Raw genomic sequence first — 18,406 nt, forward strand, 5'->3', positions numbered from 1 at the left:
AATTTAACACGTTATGGCAAGTAAAAATAACTGGATGACAGCTACCTAAATCACAATGGGTAAATCTCAAAAACATCACTGAGGAGAAAGTCAAGTTGTAGCATATGTAATGCATGAGACCACTTAAAAATATGAGCACTTTGAGACCATGCTGGGTTGCTGCCGCATCTGCAGCCATCATGCGAGTCCCTCGGGTCTCTCTGCGAGGTCGGGTGACGCTCCAGAATGGGAGACAAGCCAATATGGAAGCAGATTGGATCCAATCTAATGTGGAATAAAATTCCACATTACTACCAGTTATTTGATAACGATAGAACCCAACTAGGTACAACTTACATTGACATATCATGCCTTAAGTGGGCAGGACAACAGTTCCAGGGGAAAGCTCCCATTGTGGAGAAGCTGTCTAGCCTTCCGTTCCAGAAAATCCAGCACAGCATGACTGCGCAGGACCATCAGCCCACGCCACATAGCTGCATCACGAGCACGGTTGTGGGCCAGCTTAAGGCAGATGAAGACCCCCATCATGGGGTTCCACCAGATGTTCCTATTAAAGAACATCAACAATGCTTGGGTTTGCACCAATGACGTGTTTAGGCTCGCCCTGCACAACTTTGGCTGACCTCCTCTCAGCAGGCACTCACGTTGTTTCTTCCTCCCTCCTCTGCCCAGTGCTATTCCCACTCCTCCAGATGCTCCAAATATCACGCACAAATGAGCAGGGCCGCGGTGGGAGTGGGCGCAGTGCGCTGCCGCCGCTGAGGTGTTGTGCATGATGTCTGGACGCTAGACTAGTTCCATCTGAGGAGAGAAGTTTGTGTTGTACCAGCGCATGCCTTGGAAAGACTTAAGTAATGCAAAAGGTTGTCCTTTTTTTTTTTTTTTTTTAATCTACTGACAAGTTGCTCTAGTAACCCAAAGAAGTGAAGAGAAAGAAGCTGCCTCACCGCCCAGACATTGATTTGTTCAGATGTTTCAATGCCTCGTGGTACAATAAAACCACAAAGTTTTTCTAAAATAAAAAATAGTAACAATAAATAAATAAAGAAATAAAATAAAAATATGAGCACTTTAAACAGGCCAAACAATACTATACATTATTTTTGGATACATATGCAAAAATAGTATGCATACATGCATGGGTAACCAAAAGCACATGGTAACCAAAAACCAGATAATGATTACTCTGGAAAGGGAAGGAGAGAATTAGGATTGAGAAGCATCGGAAGCAAATGTAAAATGCTAAGATTTGACAGAGCTGAGAGGTAGGTACTGTGTTACATATGCAATGTTCTGAATACCGTTCTCTGTGTTTAAATATTTATGACTTAAAATATTACACAAAACAGACTAGAAAAAAAGTATACCCCAAAGAAGATAGGGGAGGAAAACTACAAGGAAAATGCCAACATTACTATGTGTCTACTTTGTACCAGAGCAAACCCAGTAGGAGATGGAGTGCTATGAGATTACCTACCAAGAATTATGATAGGCGTGTTACTGGAGAGAATGACACTGAGCCAGGAGCTAAATTCTTCAGAATGTGAGAGGGAGTGACCCTGGGGTATATAGATGACACCCACATATATACTGTGTGGTATATCCTGATGACAAACTGGCAGATTTTAGGCAAGAGGGAAGCAGGAGCCTCTGGATGAAAAAAGAACGAGGAGCATATCTACTCCATGACAAGGCTCAGGAGGAGGAGGAGGGTACAAAGGAAGCAAGGTCCTAAGGGAGAGCCATATTTCCTTTAGAATAAGAATATTGAGGGAATAGTTCAGGGAAGAGAATGAAGATATAGGAGATTTTGATGATGACTGGCTATGAGTTTCAGAGCTCTACAAATATGTAAATATGGATGGATTAATAACAAGTGAGACTTAAAATATATCTAATGTTTGTATAGGCTGTATGTAAAATGTGAAGTGCTACATAAATGTAAGGCATCCTGGACCTCCCAACTGCATAATAATAATAATAATATAATAATTATCGTTATTACCCTTTTAACTACCTTGATTAAGGAAACTTCATTCTGCTTCCATGACATTATTTTATTTTGTATTTTCTAAATCAACAAAATTATTTTTTAGCCTTATTAACTTTTCCCTGTTACGGTTCTTCTCACATTCCCTAAGCATCTTTTCTAAAATCTGTTTGAGAAGATGAGAGCAACTCTTACCTTAGGCAAAATACTCTCATGCAACTCTAATTGCATACTCTCCTATTATTCTGTCTGCCTTAAAAATAAACTTAATGATGACAGGAATTTTAGAGCTGGAAGAGAACTTAAAGTTAATACACTGCAAACTTCTTATTTTACAACAGATCAGAGATTATGTGGTTTGCCAAACTTTATCAGTTGGTTACTAGGAGAAGGAGGGCAAGAACCCATGCCTCCTCCTTTCCACCTTCCCTCTGTTTTTCCTGGAACAGCAGAAACAGCAATCACGAGAGGTGCACTGTATGCCAGTGGTTGCACACAGATTCTTATGTCAGACTACTCAAGTTTAAATCCTAGATCTGTTACATAGTAGCAGTGTGACTTTGGCCAAGTACTATAACTGCTCTGTGCCTCGGTTTTTTCATCTATAAAATGTAGGGCATAATAGTATCGACTTTACAGGATTGTTATGAGGATTCAGTGAATTAATGTACTTAAAGCACATAACACACTTGGCACATTGAGTCACCATAAATCTAATTGTTATGATTTAGCACACACTCTGATAGCTGCTGATATAACAAATATTTAGAGGCCGGGGATTTTACCCACAGCTGTTTTTGTTTGATCTGAAGTTTAAAGAACACAAAACAAAACAAAAAACATCACTTGAGATAATGTTTATAGTTCTAGATATTTCACATAGAGATCCAAATTTCTGGTTTCTCTTTGAAATCAGAAGGTCTGACATCAGTAGGCCAAAATTCTCAGGTAGTAACAATTGGCTGGGGCCAAAAGCAGCTGCCCCCTTTAATCGGTACCACTCATGTAAGGTTTACATCTTGTAACTTGACCTGCCTGACTACCGCATGCCTTTGTATTTGCATTTCAGATTAAGACAGCCTCTGCTCTCAAGGAACTCACAATCCAACAGGTGAGATGCATCTGCTAAACAATTTACAATATATTGTGATAGGAACAAGTATAAACTTGCAAATTTCAAAATACAGCAGTCACCTGAAGGAACAGGAGTGCCTTGAATGGTAGAGGTGCTGATGGTGACGTGTGTTGTCTAAAAAGTGGCTTTGAAAAAGAAAAGGAGAGGAACAGGGTTGTAAAGGAAATAGAATGTGCAAAGACATTGAAATGAGAAACAGCTTGTGTGTTTAGAAACTATAAGGAGTTCAATTTTGGAGAATACTGTACAACGAGAAAGGGAGAAGTAGGCTGACACTAAATATAATACACACCCCTTATTTTGTATTTTACTCTGTAAGAGATGTGTAGAACTTAAAAGTTTTCTGTCATTAAATTACAAATCTAGGTCGGGCACAGTGGCTCATACCTGGGCATCTCAGTGCTTTGGGAGGCTGAGGCGGACAGATTGCTTGAGACTAGAGTTCGAGACCAGCCTGGGCTAGACCCTGTCACTAAAAAAAAAAAAGAAAATATTAGCTGGGCATGGTGGCATGTGCCTGTGGTCTCAGGTATTTGGGAGGCTGAGGCGAGATGATCACTTGTGCCCAGAAATTTGAGGTTGCTACTGCACTCCAGCTTGGGCCACAGACCCAGATCCTATCTCTAAATAAATAGATAACTAAAGAAAATTGCAAATTTAACTTCATATCTTTGGCCCTTGTCTTTGAGAATGCAGTGCTATACAATCCACAATATTCTATGAACTTTTTTTTTTTTCTCTTTGAGACAGGAGACAGGGTCTCACTCTGTCACCTAGGCTGGAGTGCAGTGGTGTGATGTCAGCTCACTGCAACTTTGACCTCCTGTGTTCAAGCGATTCTCTCACCTCAGCCTCTGGAGATTGGGTTTCACCATGTTGGCCAGGCTGGTCTCGAACTCCTGACCTCAAGTGATCTGCTTGCCTCGGCCTCCTAAAGTGTGGGGACTACAGGCGTTAGCCACCCTGCCGGCCTGTACTATTTTTCAATAGCAAATTGCCACTTCAAGAAGAAACCCTGTCGTTATAAGGGGTAAAATATAGTTTTAAGATTGGTCTGCAAATGAAGTTTCCTTATCTGTAAAATGGGAATAACAATGACACCTAACTCAGGGCTATTAAAGTGAGACTTAAACTCACTAAACTCATGTAAAGAGCTTACCAAGATACCTGATACAGTAGGATAAGTGGTCAGTTAATGAGTTACTGATTCTTCCTTGTCTATGTACCCTTTTTTTGAGAAAGTACATCTCACTAAGTATTTTTCATTGAAAACTAAAGTTAAATCAGGACTGATGACATTTTGCGACTGCATCTGGTAAAAAATAAATGCAAAAAATACTAGATTGAAAATGCCAATATAAAACTTACTTTCCGTATTGTAAAAGTTTCAAGAATAAAGATTTTTGCGCAACATAGAAACTGCAAGTTATCGTCTATAGTTAATAATTAAATAAAATAGTTTATTAGTGGTAGGTAATAAAGGTACTTAGTAAAAGAGACGGTTCTCCAGGTCCCCCGGCTCAATGAGCAGGCAAAGATTCTTTCAGGCAAAAGACACTTTCACATCTGACAGTAACATCTCGGATAGTCAGGCAGGTCAAACAATCACTTGGCGGGAAATAGATAAATACACACTAAATTCGCACAATCTGTTTCTGTTTAGTTTATAAACTGCGATCCAGAGGGTCAGCTTTCGTGCCTTGTGGGACTTGAAGTCCAGAAAGAAGAAGTGATCAGGGCTGCCGAGGCATGGAAGGGTGCAGCCCCTGCAGGTCTGAGCCCTACGAACCACAACTCCCGGCAAGCATCGGAAGGCCGCGTCGTAATTACGGACAACCAATCGTACCAGAGCAGGGCAAGCCCCGCCCTCTGGCTCGGTGGACCGCCTCCGCCAATGGCAGACCTCCCATCGCAGAGCCTGCGGGTTAGGTTGTGAGGCCCGGGCCGGGGGCGGGGAGGAGCCAAGGGGGCGAGCAGGCTCGGCCGCTGGGTGGGTCGGGGCGTTCCGCGCGCCCTTCATTGAAGCGGCGGTGGCCGGGCTGGGCGCCGGGAGTGGGAAGCGACGGCGCGGCTTGAAAATGCCGGTTCATTCCCGAGGGGATAAGAAGGAGACCAACCATCACGATGAGATGGAGGTGGACTACGCCGAAAATGAGGGGAGCAGCTCCGAGGACGAGGACACTGAGAGTTCGTCGGTCTCCGAGGATGGAGATAGCTCAGGTGCGCGACCCAGCAGGGCTGGGACCCTGAGTCCCCGCGCCCAGCGCGCGACAGGCCGCTTTCTGCACGCCAGGCGACTGCGTCCTGCTGGGAAAGCGGGGCGGGGACAGAGGGAAGGGGCGGAGACTGGCTCTGGGCCCTGGGCTGCACCCGGTCCGGTCGCTGGGCGCTGTCTGGCTCATGATGGGTCTCGGCGGCGGGGCGGGGCGGGGCGGGCCTGGGCTTGCCCAGCTCCCGAACGCGGCGCAGTCCTGCCCCCGGTGGTGCTCTGGAGCGACCGGCCGAGGCGGAGAACTTCCCACAGCAGACAAACTGGAAATGCCTCCTCTCCCCAGCCCACCGACCTCTTTCCCTATTTTCTGCTTTGCAACCCTCACTTCTCAGCGCTAGTGGGTTGCCGGGGCCGAGTGTCGGCTTAGTAATTAACCTCAGTTTCCAAGTCAACTTGCCGGTCAGCACTTTTACGTCAGTCCCTTTTCGGGGGCTAACTTGAGAGCTGTCCCATTCAGTAGCTCCCTGAAGTTTGCAAGACCTAGAGAAAGGGACCAACGTTCGGGCTCATTTTGCATCTTCATATGCTTATAAATTGGCTGAGTTTTGGCAGCGTTGAAAATTCTCCAAGTCTTTTCTTCCCTTCAGTTTTTTTCTAACTTTGGGCTGTTTTAAATTATTTTGGGGTGGGGGAGAAGGAGGGCAGATTAACACCACAAATACATTTTGCAAACTTTTAGGAATGTTTATTCCAAAGTGAAATGGAATTTGTGATTACCGGGATTATTTTCCTTCGATTGAAATGATGGAGATGAGACTGACTTCTTTGTCTTGGCCTGATTTTGGTCAAGCATTGATGATAGGTTTATGACAGCCTAGTATCATCCACATGCCCTCTTTTCATGTTTCCCTTGCAAAGCAAATCTCCATGGAAGGATATAATTTCAATCAATAAATCAGCCATCCAAAAATATTTATGAGTGACTTCTTTGTGCAGCACTGGATAGTACTCAATATGAGGGATAAATAGTTATTATCTGGGCTCTCTTAAAGAGCTGTCATACGTCACCACTTGATTAAATTGCCAAATGAATGCTTAACTAAATATTGCTATGGGAATTCAGAGGCAGAGGAAATCGTTTCAGTATTGGGTGGTGGTCACAAAGTCTAGCTGAAGAAGGTGGGATTACCTTAATTATCTTGAAGAATGAGTAGAATTTGGGTTGGGGTTGTGGGTATCCTTATAGGGAGAGGAATGTAAGGAAAAGTACAAGGGCCAGAGTTTAGGGCTTATTCAAAAGCGTGAAAACCTTGGGAGAAGAACTTGAGGTCGGAAAGGAACAGGAAATATAGATGTGAGGGATTTCAAAGAAAGCACAAAACAGGATTGATGAATGCAAGTTTAGGATTGAAGGTAAGAGAAAAACCAAGATACAAGGAGAGTGGCGGTAGCATCAACAGAAATAGAAAAGTGAAAGATTTGAGATGAAGGTGAAAGATAAGAGTATTTCAGACATGTTGCTTTTTTTTTTTTTTTCTCTTTGAAACAGAGTCTCGCTCTGTTGCCCAGCCTGGAGTGCAATGGCATGATCTTGGCTCACTGCAACCTCCACCTCCCAGGTTCAAGCAATTCTCCTGCCTGAGCCTCCCGAATAGCTGTGATTACAGGCACACACTACCACACCAAGCTAACTTTTTGTATTTTTAGTAGAGACAGAGTTTCTCCATGTTGGCCAGGCTGGTCTCAAACTCTTGACCTCGTGATCCACCCGCCTCGATCTCCTAATGTGCTGGGATTACAGGCGTGAGCTACCGCAACCGGCCTTTTTTTTTTTGGAGAAAGAGTTTTGCTCTTGGCACCCAGGCTGGAGTGCAATGGCGCCATCTCGGCTCACTGCAACCTTTGCCTCCGGGGTTCAAGCAATTCTCCTGCCTCAGCCTCCTGAGTAGCTGGGATTACAGGTGCCCACCGCCAACGCCCGGCTAATTTTTTGTGTTTTTAGTAGAGACGGGGTTTCACTGTATTGGTCAGGGTGGTCTTGAACTCCTGCTCAGGCGATCCACCTGCCTCGGCATCCCAAAGTGCTGGGATTACAGATGTGAGCCACCGTGCCCAGCCAGACATGTTATGTTGCTTTTTTTTTTTTTTTTTTGAGACAGAGTCTCACTCTGTCGCCCAGGCTGAAGTGCAGTGGCGTGATCTCAGCTCACTGCAACCTCCACCTCCGGGGTTCAAGCGATTCTCCTGCCTCAGCCTCCAGAGTAGCTGGGATTACAGGTATGCGCCACCATGCTCAGATAATTTTTGTGTTTCACCATCTTGGCCAGGATGGTCTCGAACTCCTGACCTCAGGTGATCCGACCGCCTTGGCCTCCCAAAGTATTAGGATTACAGGTGTGAACCACCCTGCCTGGCCGACATGTTGCTTTTGGAGTGATGGCAGTATGTTTAAAGAATGCCCAACTGACAAATGCAAGTGTGACATTGGAACCTGCCTGATATGGAAGGGGAGAATAATTTGTAAGTCATCTGCCTTGCCTTGAAAGTAGGTGAGATTTCAAAAGTGGGGAATATAGAGAAAAGAGAACATCTAGACTATATGGGAATATATTTCTTTTTTTTTTTTTTAATTTTTTTTTGAGACCGAGTCTCACTCTGTCACCCAGGCTGGAGTGCAGTGGCATGATCTCGGCTCGCTGCAACCTCTGCCTCCTGGGTTAAAGTGATTCTCCAGCCTCAGCCTCCTGAATAGCTGGGATTACAGGCATCCGCCATCACACCCGGCTAATTTTTGTATTTTTAGTAGAGGTGGGGTTTTGCCACATTGGCCAGGCAGGTCTTGAACTCGTGACTTCAAGTGATCCACACGCCTATGCCTCCCAAAGTGCTGGGATTACAGGCGTAAGCCACTGCACCTGGACTGTTTGTGAATATATTTCTTAGATCTATGAAGTATTTTATCTTCAAATGTTCTTGCATTTATGATAGGAGCTAGGATCTCAAAATTCCATTTGTTAAAATTCTCCCCCTATAATTTTTATGTTGACTGTTGTGATTTTTAACTTTTAAAAATTCCATCCCAGAAAATAATGGACAACTTAATTTTTGAAGAATGTAATAATTTGAACTGCAAGCCAAAAGTTTAAGTGCAAAGAAATTGTTTAAATACATTTTGCAGTTTGCTTGTTAAAGCATCTCTGTTCTACCATATGTCTTTCATGTTAAACTTTCACAGTGTTTTCTTCTCAGATGTTGGTACTGAGCAAATTCTAAGGCTACAGAAAAGTCTCTACTGTCCAAAGAACTTGGGTAGTGAGTCATCTTGAGGGACCAAGTTTTAAGTAGCCAAGAAGTAAGCAATCAAGAGCCAGAAATATTTTTAATCTGTTTTAGAAAATTAGAAAAAAAGTCATAGCCTTCCTTGTTATATAAAAATAATTGAACGTGATTTAACTCTTTCTCATAGTTTGACTTTTATTTGATGAAGATCAAGATGCAGATCATTTTGTGCTTCAGTTATTTTGATGAATGAATATATGTGATGTGAACATAGAAAATGTGGACTATAGGACAGACCTGGTAATTAACAGTTGCTTTCCTTAAAAAGTTTGTATTTTCCTCCTCATTTGCCTCTTTCTCACTGACTGATAGTAACATGGGGAGACAGAACAATGGGAACGTAGGAATGGCAGACCAGGAGAGCCTGTGGTAAACAAAATAAGATTAGTTTCCTTTTTTCTTTTTCTTTTTTTGAGATGGAGTTTTGCTCTTGTTGCCCAGGCTGGAGTGCAGTGGCACGATCTCGGCTCACCGCAACCTCCACCTCCTGGGTTCAAGCGATTTTCCTGCCTCAGCCTCCCAAGTAGCAGGGATTACAGGCATGTGCCACCACGCCCAGCTAATTTTGTATTTTTAGTAGAGACGGGGTTTCTCCATTTTGGTCAGGCTGGTCTTGAACTCCTGGCCTCAGGTGATCCACCTGCCTTGGCCTCCCAAAGTGCTGGGATTACAAGCATGGGCCACCATGCCTGGCCTTTCTTTCACTTTTCTTTTTTTTTGAGACAGGGTCTCTGTTGCCCAGGCTTGCGCAGTCTTGGCTCACTGCAACCTCTGCTTCTCAAGTTCAAACAATCCTCCCACCTCAGTCTCTCTAGTAGTTGGGACTACAGGCATCCACCACTATGTCTGGCTAATTTTTGTATTTTTAGTAGACATGGGGTTTTACCACCTTGCCCAGGCTGGTCTTGAACTCTTGAGCTCAAGCAATCCTCCGGCCTCAGCCTCCCAAAGTGCTGGGATTACAGGGATGAGCTACCACGCCTGGCCACTTTTCTTTTTTTATGTGACTGGCAAATCAGCCATGTGAGCAGTTTGAAAGAAGAACCCCAAAAGTGTTTTTGAGCAATGTTAGCCTTTAAAGGACACAATCATTTTGGTGCTACATTCTGGTGAGTTGGTGGAAAACAAACCAAAAGTGGGCTAATTACTTTATAGTCATAGCTTATAGTCAGTCCTTTAAAGTGATTTAAAAATGAATAAAAATAAAAGGGTCTATAGACCAGTATAGTTTTATATACTCATCTGTATTTTAGATTAAATCTACAGTGGATTTTTTTTTTTTTTTCTTTAGACTAGGTCAGTCTGTCACCCAGGGTGGAGTGCAGTGTCACAATCATGGCCTACTGCAGCCTCCAACTCCTGGGTTCAGGCGATCCTCTTGCCTCAGCCTCCCAGTAGGTGAGACTACAGGCTCATGGTACTGTGCCCAGCTAATATCTTTTTTTTTTTTTTTTTTTGGTAGAGATGGGATCTTCCTATATTGCCCAGGCTGATCTCGAACTCCTGGGCTCAGTCTGTCCTCCTGCCTTGGCTTTCCAAACTGCTGGAATTAGAGACATGAGCCACCATGCCCAGCAGAAGTTATTATTTTTGATAAATGTCTATTTTCTTTTAAGGCTTAATATAGGTCTTGCCTTCGTATTACAGTTTTTCTTCCTATTTGAATTACGTTTAGATATATTTGAGATGTTCAGATAAATTTGAAAATTAAGTTTATCTTTTATATTTGCGTTTTTATTAACAGAAATGGATGATGAAGACTGTGAAAGAAGAAGAATGGAATGTTTGGATGAAATGTCCAATCTTGAAAAACAGTTTACCGATCTCAAAGATCAGTAAGTAGTGACTTTAGAAGGCTGTTGTCACTGAATCTCAACCTTGTCACTTGTATACTAGCACAAGAGCAACTAGATTCAGTCTCAGCTGTTTTTCCTTTTGTATTTTGTATTTTTGGGACTGACCAGTTTGAAAGAGGCTCAGCTATTGTTTGTCTACTAGAGACCTCATTAACTAAACTGAAGGTTTGAACACAGGGGTTTTTTGTGGGTTTGAACCCAGGAGTTGGAGACCAGCCTGGGCAACATAGGAAGACCTGGTCTCCACAAAAAACTTAAAAATTAGCTGGATGTGGTGATATGTGCCTGTGGTCCCAACTACTTGGGACGTTAAGGCAGGTGGATTGATTGAACCCAGGTCAAGGCTGCAGCGAGCTGTGCTCGTGCCATTGCACTGCAGCCTGGGCAACAGAATAAGACCCTGTCTTAAAAAAAAAAAAAAAAAAAATTCTGTCCTGCAGGATTATTGCCAAAATAAACACTGAGTTGTATCATACTCTAAAGGTATTGGTGTGACAGCTGGCAAATTAGAGTATTTGTAAGTAACAGGGACCTCCTGCCCCATTTTTGAGTTCCTTGTTCATTGAGCAACTAATTTTGTTATGGCTTCTTCATTTGTAGTTGAAACAAACTTAATACGTCAGGTCATAAAGACATTGGTTTTACCTTCATTAGTCTACTTCCTCTTTGTTCTTTTAAAAAATTAAGTAGGCTGGGCCTGGCGCGGTGGCTCATGCCTGTAATCCCAGCACTTTGGGAGGCTGAGGTGGGTGGATCATGAGGTCGGGAGATCAAGACCATCCTGGCTAACACGGTGATACCTCGTCTCTACTAAAAAATACAAAAAAAAAAAAAATTAGCCGGGTGTGGTGGCGGGTGCCTGTAGTCCCAGCTACTCGAGAGGCTGAGGCAGGAGAATGGCGTAAACTCTGGAGGCGGAGCTTGCAATGAGCGAAATTCCCGCCACTGCACTCCCTCTGGGTGACAGAGAGAGCTCCATCTCAAGAAAAAAAAAAAAAAAGAATAAATAAAATTAAGTAGGCTGAATACAGTAATACTGACTCCTTTTCAGGAAAGGTAGAGAGAAGCCAAGTAATTATTTATTTTGACAACTGGTAATGTCTATTCAAAATGATTTCTTTGTTTCTTTTAAACTCAGTGTTTAAATGACCTTTTGTCTTAGAATTTGTTTTATTGTTCTATGGTTAAAACAAAAACAAAATTAATAGTGCCAAAAAGTAGTTATTTCAATTTTATTTTTTGTATTGGTAATTGACCATTAAAGAGTGATGCTTTAAACATGATAGATATCTATTTTGTGATTATGTGCATAAAGTCAAACAATGTAACAGTTCTCTGCTTGAGATCAAGGCAAAAATACATTTGATAGATTGTTAGAATATAAATGATATTAGGAACAAATAATGTATAGAAATGGCACATTGTTAGCCTTTGTTGAGATTTTTAAATTAACGTATTAATTTTTTGCTTTGTTAAGACTTTATAAAGAACGATTAAGTCAGGTGGATGCAAAACTACAAGAAGTCATAGCTGGAAAAGCACCAGAATACTTGGAACCGCTGGCAACTTTACAGGAAAATATGCAAATTCGTACAAAGGTAGCAGGTAGGAAAGTGAAGAATCTTTTCCATATATAGAATGTAAACTCTTCAATAGCTTTAAAAGGTGTTTATCAAGTAAGTGTTTTATGTTGATGGGATTACAAGCATATTTACATCGACCAGAATATTTTACTTTCAGTTAGCCCACAGTCATTTTATTTATTAAATACCTCTTGCTTTGCTCTGATGCTGTGGGAGATTAAAGAAAAAAAAAACCCTCAAGTTGCTTATAGTGTTGTTGAGAAGATAGTTCCACATGTGGTGAAACAACTGGAAACCATGATACTTTGATTAAGAGAGACTGTTACTGTCACGCTTTAATTCCCTATTAGAGAAATTAAAGTTTAAGTGCTCTTGGCGTTTTTTTTATATGTAAGAGTGATAGGATTTTTTTTTAATTTATAAAAAAATTTTAAAATGTTTGATCAAGATATTATAGAACAGGAAACTTGCCTTGAACTAGATAATTTACTTTTTCTTTTTTACTTTGATGAGTTTGGTTACTCATTTGTGGCTACGAATAAACAAAGATGCACTATACTTGTATGGTTACATTTCAGTCTTATGTTTGTAAGTGGGATCCAGCCTCAGTATCATGTCCTAGCACTCGTAATCAAGGGATATATGTGGTTTTTCATAGTCAAAAACTAAACTTTAATTAGTGGAGATGCTGGTTGTTTTTCTCTTATGTGGCACTAATTGATCCTTATGTACCTGTTAGATAATACCTAAGGCATTGTTGATAATAAGTTCTTTTTACTAAACCCTCCTTTAACCAAATTTTATTTTTGAGTGCTTAGTATTATGTGGATGATATGATACTCTTCACTGCTATCTTTACATATTGACTTAACGTATCCTTAGAAGCAAAAATATCCCTAATTTTCTTTGTTCTTTTAGGTTACATGGATGATCAGGAAATAATACTTGAGTTGATTATTTACTTTTCTACTCTGGCCTCTTTTATATTTTGATTTTGCAGAGTAGTGTGTGTGAATGTGTTGCTGATGACGTAGTTCCAGATACCTGTCTCTTGCCTTTACTATACAAAGAGAGATAATTACATTTCTAGGGCCAACTATGGCATAAAGCTTAGAATACATATCCAGAGCTCTTTGCGTGCCGTTTTTGTAGTGACATATTTGCATGGCCATGTTACCTATTTTATACTATTGTCCTGTTAGGTCTAAGTTAAACTATCTTGGGTATCTTTCCTCTAGATAAAGTCCTGTCAGGAGCACTCCAGACATAATTGATTTTGTTATATCAGTTTATATACATTTACTCCTCATGGAAGCTTTGGATTGAAAATAATAGTTTTAAAAAAAAGTGGTTTTGGTGGGGTATAGTATCTAACTGTTACTCTGAGTATATGTGATTGATGACACCAGAGTTTATTGTCTCCATTTCTATTTTGAGAAACTTGAGAGATTGTTTTTCATAGGAAAAGAGTTTTAGTTTCATTTTGATCATTCTGTATCAAACATTTAGGAGTAATCTTTAGAAGAATAGGTTAAGAACAAAAACTAGCAGTACAGTTTCTTTCTAGCTCTGAAACTCTTAATTTCTAATCTTTTTGGATATGTGTTTTAAGTGAGCCTTTTTATTTTTAGTCTTTAAAGATAAAGTTAGACTCACTTTTCAATTTTTTCTTGATCCATCTTATTAAATACAGTGAGGACAGAATTCCTGTAGGGAGGTGATAATGGAACTCCTCATTGCTAACATAATCAGAGTAATTGTGTTTGGTTGCAGGAATCTATAGAGAGCTCTGCTTAGAGTCTGTAAAGAACAAATATGAATGTGAAATTCAAGCTTCTCGCCAGCATTGTGAGGTACTGTCATTTTGCATAACTTTTAAGCTAATTTCATCTCTTCAAGCCTTTTCTGAGTGTAGTAGTTAAAAAAGTAAACTAAGTAAAACAAAATTAAATAGTACTTTAGCTCATCATTTGTGTGTGATTTAAAAAAAAAAGAATAGAGTTACATTGGAAGCTGTATTGGAGATAGGACACAAAGAAAGGACCATAGAAAACACTGAGATAATTTTAGAAGTTTTGCAGCTGTTACTTTAAAAAGACTTTGCAATGATTATGTCACCTGGCATTATTGACAATATTAGTATAATTAGTATAATGTGGATTAGACTTACTTACAAAATATACACCCAATGGTGCAATTAGGATTTTGAGCTATAGAATTAGTTTCTGTCTGTTTAGACCTATTTCCACATCTTTGGGCAGAATTCTCTATTTATGGGGAAAAAAAAGGTGTATTTTTCTATATGTTCTGTTTATTTTGCATTTAACCCATTTATGCTGAAGGTTGCAATTTTGTGTGTGTGTGAAAAATCAGATCTTGGTGATGACCTTGAGCAGTAGGATATAAATAATTCCCACAAGCTTAACATTTCAGTAATGGAACACTAGGCATAAATGGGTTAAAAATATTTATAGCATATAAAAAACATAGTGCCCACCAGGCATGGTGGCTTACACCTATGATCCCAAGAGTTGAGGAGGCTGAGGCAAGAGGATTGCTTGAGCTCAGGAGGTCGAGACCAGTCTGGGCAACATAGTGAGACCCCCCGCCTCTACAAAAAATAGAAAAATTAGCTGGGCATGGTGGCAGGTGGCTGTAGTGCTAGCTACTCAGGAGGCTGAGGTGGGGGGATTGCTTGCCCTTGGGAGGTTGAGGCTACAGTGAGCTGTGATTGTGCCACTGCTCTGCAGCCTGGGTAACAGAGTGACACCCTGTCTCAGAAATAACAGCTACCACAACAACAAACAAAAAAACCCCATAGTGCCCATTTTGCAGATAACTTTTTATCAAATCAAGACAAGATTATAGATATGCAGGTAGAAATAAGAGGACAAGTTCTGTAACGATTCTTCTGTCACTTTAATATGCCGTAAACTAAGAGTAGTTAGGTATAAAATGATAGAGCTCATTGTTTCATTTTCATAATTACAACTGAGATTGATTATCTTTTTGGCGTTTACTAGCTGCTTGGATATTTTTTCCTAAGAAGTGCCTGTTTGTATTTCTTGCCTTTGTGTTGGCCTTTAGTCTTTTCCTCATTGACTATATAAGTTCTTTATATATTCTGGCTATAAATGCTTTGCTGGTTATATACTTTGCAAATATTTTTGCCCAGGTGGTACGATGTTTTCACTCTTTCTGATCACTTGCTGCAAAGAAGTTTTACATTTTAATGTAGTTGAATTTATTATCTTTTTATTTATGGGATGTGTTTTGTTTCTTTTGTTTTGAGACAGGGTGTCACTCTGTTACCCAGGCTGGAGTGCAGTGGCATGATCATGGCTCGCTGCAGCCTCTACTCCCCTGGCCTCAAGCCATCCTCCTGCCTCAGCCTCCTGAATAGCTGGGACTACAGATGCATGCCATCACACCCAGCTAATTTTAAAAATTTTTTGTAGAGAAGGGATTCCACTATGTTGCCCAGGCTGGTCTCAAACTCCTGGGCTCAAACAGTCTTCCTGCTTTGGACTCCCAAAGTGTTGAGATTACAGGTGTGAGCCAAGGATGTGCTTTTTGTGTCTTCCTATTTTGAGGTAAAAAGATGTGTTTTCCTTTAAAAGTTGACATTTTGCTTTCAACATTTAGATGGCAAAACTACCTTTAATTTGTTTTTGTGTATGGTATAAAGTATGGTTCTAGGCCGGATGTGGTGGCTTATGCCTGTAATCCCAGCATTTTGGGAGGCCGAGCGGGCGGATCACCTGATGGCCATTTTCATGGTATCGATTCTTCCTATCCATGAGCATGGAATGTTTTTCCATTTATTTATGTCCTCTCTTATTTCCTTGAGCAGTGGTCTGTAGTTCTTGAAGAGGTCCTTGACATCCCTTGTAAGTTATATTCCTAGGTATTTTAATCTCTTCGTAGCAATTGTAAATCGGAGTTCACTCATGATTTGGCTCTCTGTCAGGAGGTTGAGACCAGCCTGACCAATATGATGAAACCCTGTTTCTACTAAAAATACAAAAATTAGCTGGGCGTGGTGGCATGTGCCTGTAATCCCAGCTACTCGGGAGTCTGAGACAGGAGAATCACTTGAACCCGGGAGGTGGGGGTTGCAGTGAGCTAAGATCGTGCCATTGCACTCCAGTCTGGGCGACAAGAGCAAAACTCTGGGTCAAAAAAAAAAAAAGTATGGTTCTAATTTTATTTTTTTGTGTATGTAGATAGGTAATGTCAACACTATTTATTACATACACCCTTATTTCCCCACAAATCAGCAATTTTCTCTTTTTTGTGTATCAAATGCCCATATATGAGCTGGCCTGTTAACTTTTTTCATTTGTTCCATTTGTTTCATTTGTTCTGTTTGGCTATTTCTGCACCAGCATCACAGTATCTTTTTCTATTGCTTTTAGTCTCATAAGTCTTGATAACTCTGTGACTTGATACTCTTACTTTTCTCTTTTTCTTCTCCTCTTCTTCTTCCTTTTTTTTTTTTTTTTTTCCTGAGACAAGGTCTTATTCAGTTGCCCAGGCTGGAGTGCAGTGGTGTGATGATCCTGGCTGACTGCATCCTCTGCCTCATGGGTTTAAGTGATTCTCCTGCCTCAGCCTCCCAAGTTGCTGGGACTACAGGCATGTGCCACTATACCTGGCTAATTTTTTTTTTTTTTTTGTATTTTTAGTAGAGACAAGGTTTCACCATGTTGGCCAAGCTGCTCTCGAACTCTTGACTTCAGGTGATCCGCCCGCCTTGACCTAAAATGCTGGGATTACAGGCTTGAGCCACCATGCCTGGCCCCAATTTTATTATTTTTTTTTAAGTGACAACTTAAAAAAATTACTTTTAAAAAAAATTATACTTCAAGTTCTGGAATACATGTGCAGAACATGCAGGTTTGTTACATAGGTATACATGTACCATGGTGGTTTGCTGCACCCATCAACCCATCATCTACATTAGGTATTTCTGCTAATGCTATTCCTCCCCTAGCTCTCCACCCTCCGACAGGCCTCGGTGTGTGATGTCTCCCTCCCTGTGTCCATGGGTTCTCATTGTTCAGTTCCCACTTATGAGTGAGAACATGCGGTGTTTGGTTTTCTGTTCCTGTGTTGGTTTGCTGATAATGATGGTTTTCAATTTCATCCATGTCCCTGCAAAGGACATCAACTCATGCTTTTTTATGGCTGCATAGTATTCCACGGTGTATATGTGCCACGTTTTCTTTATCAGGTCTTTCACTGATGGGCCTTTGGGTTGGTTCCAAGTCTTTGCTATTGTGAACAGTGCTGCAATAAACATACATGTGCATGTTTCCTTATAGTAGAATAATTTGTAATCCTCTGGGTGTATACCCAGTAATGGGATTCCTGGGTCAAGTGGTATTTCTGGTTGTAGATGCTTGAGGAATTGCCACACTGTCTTCTACAATGTTTCAACTAATTTACACTCCCACCAACAGTGTAAAAGCATTCCTATTTCTCCACATCCTCTCCAGCATCTGTTGTTTCCTGACTTTTTAATGATCACCATTCTAACTGGCGTGAGATGGTATCTCATTGTGGTTTTCATTTGCATTTCTCTGATGACCAGTGATGATGAGCTTTTTTTCATGTTTGTTGGCTGCATAAATGTCTTCTTTTGAGAAGTGTTCATATCCTTTGCCCACTTTTTGATGGGGTTGTTTTTGTCTTATAAATTTGTTTAGTTGCTTGTAGATTCTGGATATTAGCCCTGTGTCAGATGGGTAGATTGCAAAAATTTTCTCCCATTCTGTAGGTCGCCTGTTCACTCTGATGATAGTTTCTTTTGCTGTGCAGAAGCTCTTTAGTTTAATTAGATCCCATTTATCAATTTTGGCTTTTGTTGCCGTTGCTTTTGGTGTTTTCATCATGAAGTCTTTGCCCATGCCTATGTCCTGAATGGTATTTCCTAGGTTTTCTTCTAGGGTTTTTATGGTTTTAGGTCTTGTGTTTAAATCTGTAATCCATCTTGAGTTAATTTTTGTATAAGGTGTAAGGAAGGGGTCCAGTTTCAGTTTTCTGCATATGGCTAGTCAGTTTTTCCAACACCATTTATTAAATAGGGAATCCTTTCCCCAATGCTTGTTTTTGTCAGGTTTGTCAAAGATCAGATGGTTGTAGATGTGTAGTGTTATTTCTGAGGCCTCTGTTCTGTTCCATTGGCCTATATATCTGTTTTGGTACCAGCACCATGCTGTTCTGGTTACTGTACCTTTGTAATATAGTTTGAAGTCAGGTAGCATGATGCTTCCAGCTTTGTTCTTT

General features: G+C 40.8%; 1 protein-coding gene and 1 pseudogene across 2 annotated transcripts in view; both read left to right on the top strand.

The window, feature by feature from the left end:
- Positions 1-225: 225 nt before the first annotated feature.
- Positions 226-1,008, top strand: LOC105553205 (annotated as a pseudogene).
- Positions 1,009-5,010: 4,002 nt separating this feature from the next.
- Positions 5,011-18,406, top strand: part of BRMS1L (breast cancer metastasis-suppressor 1-like) — a 53,718-nt gene continuing 40,322 nt past the window's right edge. The window contains exons 1-5 of one of the 2 annotated variants that reach the window (XM_011999177.1): positions 5,128-5,345; positions 8,804-8,916; positions 10,421-10,511; positions 12,010-12,137; positions 13,889-13,968. In XM_011999177.1, coding sequence (XP_011854567.1) covers positions 10,423-10,511; positions 12,010-12,137; positions 13,889-13,968 — 297 coding nt within the window. In that variant the 5' untranslated portion in view covers positions 5,128-5,345; positions 8,804-8,916; positions 10,421-10,422. Of the gene's footprint in view, positions 5,346-8,803; positions 8,917-10,420; positions 10,512-12,009; positions 12,138-13,888; positions 13,969-18,406 lie in introns of both variants that reach the window. The other variant, XM_011999176.1, reaches the window with a different exon arrangement.

Source organism: Mandrillus leucophaeus, unplaced genomic scaffold (assembly GCF_000951045.1).
Source record: "Mandrillus leucophaeus isolate KB7577 unplaced genomic scaffold, Mleu.le_1.0 Scaffold587, whole genome shotgun sequence".
In the NCBI taxonomy this organism is placed as follows: domain Eukaryota; kingdom Metazoa; phylum Chordata; class Mammalia; order Primates; family Cercopithecidae; genus Mandrillus; species Mandrillus leucophaeus.